Consider the following 7,377-nt stretch of genomic DNA (forward strand, 5'->3'; position numbering starts at 1 on the left):
ACAGAACCAAAGACAACAAAAGAAGATCAGGAGGTTTCTGAAGAGAGACGTGAGCTGATGATGAATAACAGAGAGAATAAACTGACCTGCCAGAAGATTGTTGATGGTAGAGTCTGGTTTGGGAGAAGAAGACCAACAACCTGCACGAAAATAAGAAAATAAAAGGTTTTTGTATAAAAAACACACATCAATATCTACATTAATAATAATAAATAGTGAGTTGACAAATGTCCGTACCACTGGTGTACCAAATGGAATAAAACCTGAAAGAAAAGAAATATTTTTTTTAGTGAAGGTTTCTGAACATTTAATCAATAATTACAAATTGGGGGGAAAAAAGAATCGTTTAGAAAAACAAAAAACAAACAAAAAGCACGTACCAGTACACACCATAAACCATCAGCCCTCATCCAAATGGACCAAAACCAAGTCAGGATGAATGAACCAATACACACCATAATATACCCACACATACCAGAATGTACCAGCATACCCCATAATACACCAACATATCCCATAATGCATCATTACACCAGAGTCTATCACTATGGCCCACCACTGCGGAGGACACACTCTGGACTCTAGGGGGCAATCATGCTGGGCCGCGGTACAACAGCCCTGGGGTGAGTGCACCCTAAACCTCCCCATCCAAGTGGCTGTCCTTCTGTTTCACCTCCGTCTCCTCCTCCTCACCCTTCTTGCCTCCTTCCCACCGTCACATTGTCCTCCGTCCCTATGTCCTCATTACCTCAAAGTCATCTAATGACAAAGGTGAGACCTGAAGACACAGAACAAAAACACTGGCACCTCCTCTCCTTTAGAAACCATCGTCACTCCACACCACAGGAGAGGCTTTTTAATCAGTCTCACGTCGAGTTTAACCTTTCCAGGCCCGAGAGGACCAGAGGAACTCCGAGGAGCTCTAAAGATCTCTGACACCTCCTGGGCCGAGGGACACGTCCGTGTTGGACCACATAATAAGGCCGTCAACCTCCCGCGCCCCAGGAGTCCACACTGAGCCACCGTACCTGACATCCGAAAGGGCATGAGGATCTTCTCGCCCGTGTCAGGGTGGATGATGGCCTGTAATGAGAAGATGAAGATCAGTCATGTTAATGAGAAACGGATGAAGAAGAACAATGTTCACTTCTGAGGTTTCTTAAAGAAATTGAACAGTAGATCAACGGAAAAGTTGGAGCGACATTTCTCACCTGCTTTATCTTCTGAGCCTGCCAAAGCTGGGAAGATTCAAAAGTTTAGGTCAGTCATCGACCCCTGACCAAAGTCAACACAAACACTTCATCCATGAACATCTAAAGTTGTTGGTTTTTTTTTTCACCTGAGCATCAGTGACACCTGCTGGAAGGGTCCCTTGTCTGAAGCTCTGGAGCAGCTCCACGCTCTCCTGAAGACGTTTCTAGAATGATACAACCCCTGACCTTTGACCTTCGTCTCCTTCACAGTTTGAACCAAACACATGACCTGAAGTAAATGTGTTTTCACTCAAACTTCCCCGCTGGTTTTCAGTCGACGAGCCAAATAATGAGGTCAATCTGAGCTGTGATCCCGACTAATATACAGATAATACATCCTCATGTGACCCAATCTAGTCTAATGAGCTCTGTGTGTGTGTGTGTGTGTAAATGATAGAGAAAAAGAGAGAGAGGGAAAGATCCTGGTTCTTCAGTGTTCCACTCTTATCATTAGGGGCAAGTTGAGGCTTCGCCGGAGCCAGCAGGGTGTAAGGTAGGTGTGTGTGTGTGTGTGTGTGTGTGAGTGAGTGTGTGTGACTCCACCCTCTACAGCTGTCCACACCTCCTCACATCCTGCTGTTATTACTGTCACCAAAGTCTGTGAACAGCTTCATTACTCAGAGCAGCAAAATGAACACACACACACACACACCCACACACACACACCCACACACACACACACTCTCCCCCTCTCTTCTGAAGCCTGGGAATGGGATGTGTGTGTGTGTGTGGGGGGGGGGGGGGGGGGGGTCACTGACTGAATCTTTACCATCCTAACCCTAATATTCACTTCTCAGCCTAACCTGATGACGCAGCCCTGCCCACATGTAAAATAACAGATGTGGCCCAAACATCCAACCGATATTGTTGACTTGTTCGGCAACCGAGTCATGGTAAGACAACCGGGGCAATTTGTTCGTGTTCAAAAAGGAGGCGCTCGACAACCGAGGTTCTACTGTAAATGAAATGTTTCTAAACATGTGCAGAGTCTTTGGTTCAAAACTAGGAAACGTAAAAAAAACAAACCAACAAAAAACATTATAACATTCTGTCACTGATGTTGATAAAAAAAACCCTAGAAACATGTTTACATTTCAGCTTTACCACGTCAGAAATATCAGAGTGTGTATCAGTGTATGTACCTGTGAAACAAAAAGGGTCCGAGGGTCAATCACATCCAGGAAGTGTCGAAAGCGACCAGAGAAGGTCTCCTGGAGGAGAAGAGACGGGGTGAGGGTTGAGGAGGGACCAGTTTATCTGAACATGAAAAAGTTTTTCTTGTTGGACTGAAGAAAGTTCCAAAGACCCTTCTCTTCATGCATCTGTTCTTGATGAATGAATAACAAACCCGTGATTTTGCTCCTGCAGAGAAACAGATGTTTGGATGCGGCAGCTGCACTTTCCTCATTAATGATAATCTGTTCACAGTATCTGGAGTTCAATAACCACCGATTCAACACTGAACAGAAGGAAGAGTTTAAAAACTCAGCAGTGTTTCTTCTAAATGAAGAGTTAAATGTAAATCCATCTGAAGGAGGAACTTCAGACGGATTTACATTTAACTCTTCGTTCAAAGGTTGATCTGCTCTGTGACTGGCTGCGTCATCTGTCATTTCTCCAACAGATGAAGACTCGATAAAAATGTATACATTTATTTAACGTGACTTTACTTAACTAATTATAAGAGTTTTAAACAAACATGTAGTTATTTTTGTTAATAGTTTAAAATAATTATCTCAGGTTTATGTTTGGTATCACGTAACAAAGACAACTTATCAAAATCAATGTTCAATTTATGTAACACGGTAAAAATATATTTTGTACTAGTATTTTTCAATGTCCACGCCAGGGTTGTGTAGTTTAATGTTTGCTTTTGAAAACCGCTAAAGGTTTTTACTCTTCCGTTCCAACATCTGCCAAACAAACAAACAAAACAGAATCTGCTGATGTTTGTTCTGCTGTCTGAGTCCAAATACCTGTCGCCACTAAAGCTTAAAACGGAACAAAAAAACGTGAAAGTAAAAAGAAACTACCTGATTGTAGCGAGATTCTCCGAGTCGGAAACTCGGAACATTTTCATTCATGCCGTTTTATGTTTTTTAACGAAGGTTCTCACTTTTCAAAAACTCCAACTGCGGAAGATTAGCTGAAACAGCTGCTCTTGTTCTACCGGTGCATCATGGGAAACCCAGTGTTCTGGCGCGTGCCTGCTTGTAAAACTATTTTTCCCAAAAGACACTGCTCTGGGGGTGTTTACTGACCATTTACTGACACCTTAATTTTTCAGTAATGTAGTAAAAACAAACGTAAATATATGAAACGAATTTTCAGTTTTAAAGCAGTGCAAATCAGTGAGTTCCTTTTGGTTCTGCAGAATGAAAGAGGATAAAACAGCTCCCTCTAGTGGTGTTATATGAAATAAGCTAGGATCAAATTAAATGTTTTAAGTCTAAATAATATAATTAACCATTCACTAATTATTTATTTTAAGAACATTTGTATTTAGTTTTGCCTTTTTAATCTTTTTGTTTTTTCTTCATTAATTCTTATATTTGTATTAGAAGTAAAATTTTTCTTTTTAAAAATCTTTAAAAGCTTTAAATCTTTACATAATAATAATACACAAAGAAAATAATACACTCCACCCCAACCCCATTTCAAAGGGAAATAATAATTGTCGAATAAAATATTTAAATGTGCAGATGTCATTTTTGGTATTTAGTATCAAACAAAAACCAACTATCGTTAAAAACACAAACTCAGACACAAAAGACTGAGACAAAGATTTTCATCACAAAAACTGAGCAAGGAACACAAAATATTATTTATTAAATATAGAAAATTTGCATCAGGATTGTAAACTTTCCAAACTCACATTCTTCCTCAAAAACATTCCACTGGCTTCACAAAAGGAAACACTGAAGAAAAGAAAGAAATAAAGAATTATATATAGTTTTTGTTCCAATTGAACCTGAAAGAAAAATCAAAACATTTTCAAATAATGGAAGACATGACTCGGAACCAGACATCCTGGGTCAAATTTGAAATGATGCTGATTATGCAAAGGCTCGGCAGAATTATTTAGGCTAATGCTTCAAGCTCATTGGCTAATCCTCAGTGATGTCATTCAGGACAGAGTGCTAGAATCACAGAACAGTTCACAGGAATCACACATAGGCGCTAAAGTTTAAACTAAAACACATTCATTTATTCTAGGCAGAGAAGTGCATTTTGGGTAAATGTGTCTGGAGCAAATCCTCAACGTCAGCCAACGCTGAATGAAATCGCAAACCAACCAAACTTCAGTTAAAGACCAAAGCCACACAGCCTGAGAGAACCAGACATTGGCAAACATCTGTCCTGGTCAGTGGTTTCAGGGCTGCAGCCAAGAACAACACAAGAAAACCCCTGACCAGACAGGAAGTGGGAGGTTTGATTGACAGCTCAGATTGTCACACAGCAACCTAGTTGAATTGGACATCTGTAGGAACTTTAGGTCCTAATACAGGAACATGATGACTTGGTGCAGAGCTTATCTTTAACCAGTGGCTTTCAATCTTTGAACTCCACATCTAGCTGTGTCTGTTTCTTCTAAATGGTCTGTGCTTCAGCCAAAAACCAACTCTGTCCAAAGAAATAACCCCTCTACTAACACTGAGATCTAGCTGTTTCGCCGATCATCGAAACGAGGAAAAAACCCGCCTAAGGAAGAGCAGATGTGACCAACTATACCAACATCACACAGAGACGTTTTCTGACCAAGAAGAAGTGCAAGTGCATCTGCAAATGAGGGATCAGATTCCATCAGGACCACAGCTGACTTTTGCAGGCCTATGTTTTGGCATTTCACAGGGCATCCCTGTTGGCTACTGGTGTTAAGACACGTCATTTAGATTTGTGCATTCATGTGACCCAAAAAAAAAACAAAAAACAAAAAAAAAACTCTTTGAACAAGTGTCGTGTTTGGAAAACTAAGAAAAAAATAAGGCAGCGTTTGGCATCTGAACATTTGAACATATCACAATCATATGTGCAAAAAGTCTCAAAACAAACCTGAAACCATGATAATTAAGCTGATGTGGCAGAGAGTAGTCTGGGTAATTTGGCCAAGAGCATCATGGGCAATTTGACCACCGCTAATACAAGAGGGGAAAAAAGTGTTTCTTTAAAGATAAAAATGTAAAATAAAATTTAAATCTTTGCTTGCTGTCTAAAAAATAACTTATATAACAACAGTCGGACTCTACCCTTGTTGTTGTGCACGTGTGAGGGCATGGATGCACACGTGTCACAGCTGAGTGTTTGTTGGTGGGTTTTTCATGGGCAAGACCTTTTATTTTTAAACCACAACATCTGAATCAGAGAAACTGGTCAACCAAGGATTTCTATCCAGGTTCTACAACCAAGATGGTGGAGGTTCTGTAGAAGAAAAACAATCATTTTTGATCAAATGGTTTTGTTTGATCAAACATATATGTGCCTCTTAATGTGCTCTGGCTGTTTCTCTAAATCCAGACCAAAATAAGCTGCAGGTTTTTGGAAGTCTTTTTGTTCCTCTTGGTTTAAAAGTAAAAGGAAGATTTTCTACGATCAGGCTTTGGACGCTGAGGAGTCTGATCTTCAGGACTGTGGACTCACTCGTCTGAAGCTGAAAACAACCTGAGAACCAGCTACATTCAGAACAAGCTCAAACTAGAACCCTCTTCAAGGTGAGACCCAACCACGTGTATCAAAAAGGGGAGAAGCAGTGAAGAGACTAAAGAGTTGCAATGGAGGCAAGAGCAAACAGATGAGAAGTAAACCTGTTCACCCCAACCCTGCTCGTCACTTGATCCTGGATCGGACCTGCAGCAGGGTGGGTTTCTGCTCCATGATGCGGACCAGCAGTGTGTCAATGTAGTCTTCTAGATCTCGAACTTGTGGCTTCAGCCTCCTCAGCTCCGCCTCCCGTTTGGCCAATAACACCTTCTGACGCCCAAACTCTGTTTTCTGCTGCTGCAACTCGGCCTCCCGCTGCAGCAGCAGAGCCACAAGTTGGCTGTGGGTCAGGTGGTAGTACGACCCCGCGCCCTCCGTCAGACACTGCAACAAAAATATAAGAGCAGTAAGAAGAATCCTAACTTCCTGTTTTCTTTATTGTCTTGATCTACAATGTGCAGCACAGTAAACTATAGTTTCACACACGCTGATAACTAAAGTGAATTAACCAATAATGGTTGATTATTTTCAAAAATACCACGGACACCATACAGGAAGTGTTGTTGGATTAAATGAGGATGACAAAATGTATTTCTGCATTTGTCAATGGATAAAAACAAATCAATCTAAACCAATCACTGATGAACTCCTCTCCTGAACAGGAGAACAGCTAAGGAAAAGAGCCAATCAGACGTATGTTCGTTCCTGTAAATGGAGATCAAAACACAGCAAATGCTTGTCCAATATTAAAGGTAATTTACCTTGATAAATCATGGTAACTCACAATTATGGCTGTGATTAATCTGATGAAAAATGGAATTGATTAGTAACTTTGTAACTAGAACGGTTTGATACAACTTTTTCTGACGCTGATACTGCAACTGATATCACTCCATTACTTTCTTTCTCCCCCAGTAGCCGTGGGCTGCAGTTGCGTAGGTGATGGTGTCCCTGGTTACAGCATGTTGTGCAGTGCAGTTGAGCATTTTGGCATTAGGTATTAGGTCAGACTAGGCATCTTTTTCGATGTTTGATTCTGAAATTTTGACCAATCTGAGATCAGGTTTTCATCAATGAATAATCAATGCTGTGTGTATTTCTTTAGCCAACACCATCATACCAGCAGAGGTACTTCCTTTAAATGACTTTGTACTGGTCATGCAGTGGGATGGTAGTTTCCACACTTGTATATGTTACCTTCTTCCTGTTTGTCTCCTGCTCCAGGACCTGGCTGCTCCTCCCTGGGCTTATCGTGGACTTGAGCTTCTCTAAGACAGAGCGACCCTCGCTCCTCTTCTCTTCAGTGGCCATGGGCTTCACTGGGTGTGGGCTGCAGAAGATCACAGCAGAGGAAATAAAAAGACGATAACGATCAGTCAGAGACTCCACCAAAATTACTCTATAAGTGGTATAATTTCAGAACCCA

The 7,377-nt window shown here is 41.0% G+C and overlaps 1 protein-coding gene across 3 annotated transcripts in view; it reads right to left on the bottom strand.

Moving 5' to 3' along the window:
• Positions 1-7,377, bottom strand: part of LOC103383284 (sideroflexin-5-like) — a 26,685-nt gene that overhangs the window by 9,776 nt on the left and 9,532 nt on the right. The window contains exons 1-7 of one of the 3 annotated variants that reach the window (XM_008316344.3): positions 3,287-3,443; positions 2,396-2,464; positions 1,340-1,417; positions 1,212-1,238; positions 1,029-1,083; positions 238-263; positions 87-140 (exon numbers count right to left, since the gene is read on the bottom strand). The exons of 1 other annotated variant lie outside the window; for it this stretch is intronic. In XM_008316344.3, the coding sequence (XP_008314566.1) occupies positions 87-140; positions 238-263; positions 1,029-1,083; positions 1,212-1,238; positions 1,340-1,417; positions 2,396-2,464; positions 3,287-3,337 (360 nt within the window). In that variant the 5' untranslated portion in view covers positions 3,338-3,443. Of the gene's footprint in view, positions 1-86; positions 141-237; positions 264-1,028; positions 1,084-1,211; positions 1,239-1,339; positions 1,418-2,395; positions 2,465-3,286; positions 3,444-4,065; positions 6,336-7,148; positions 7,282-7,377 lie in introns of those variants that run through there. One more of the 3 variants, XM_008316313.3, reaches the window with a different exon arrangement.

The sequence above is a fragment of the Cynoglossus semilaevis genome, chromosome 1 (genome assembly GCF_000523025.1).
Source record: "Cynoglossus semilaevis isolate Cse_v1.0 chromosome 1, Cse_v1.0, whole genome shotgun sequence".
Lineage (NCBI taxonomy): Eukaryota > Metazoa > Chordata > Actinopteri > Pleuronectiformes > Cynoglossidae > Cynoglossus > Cynoglossus semilaevis.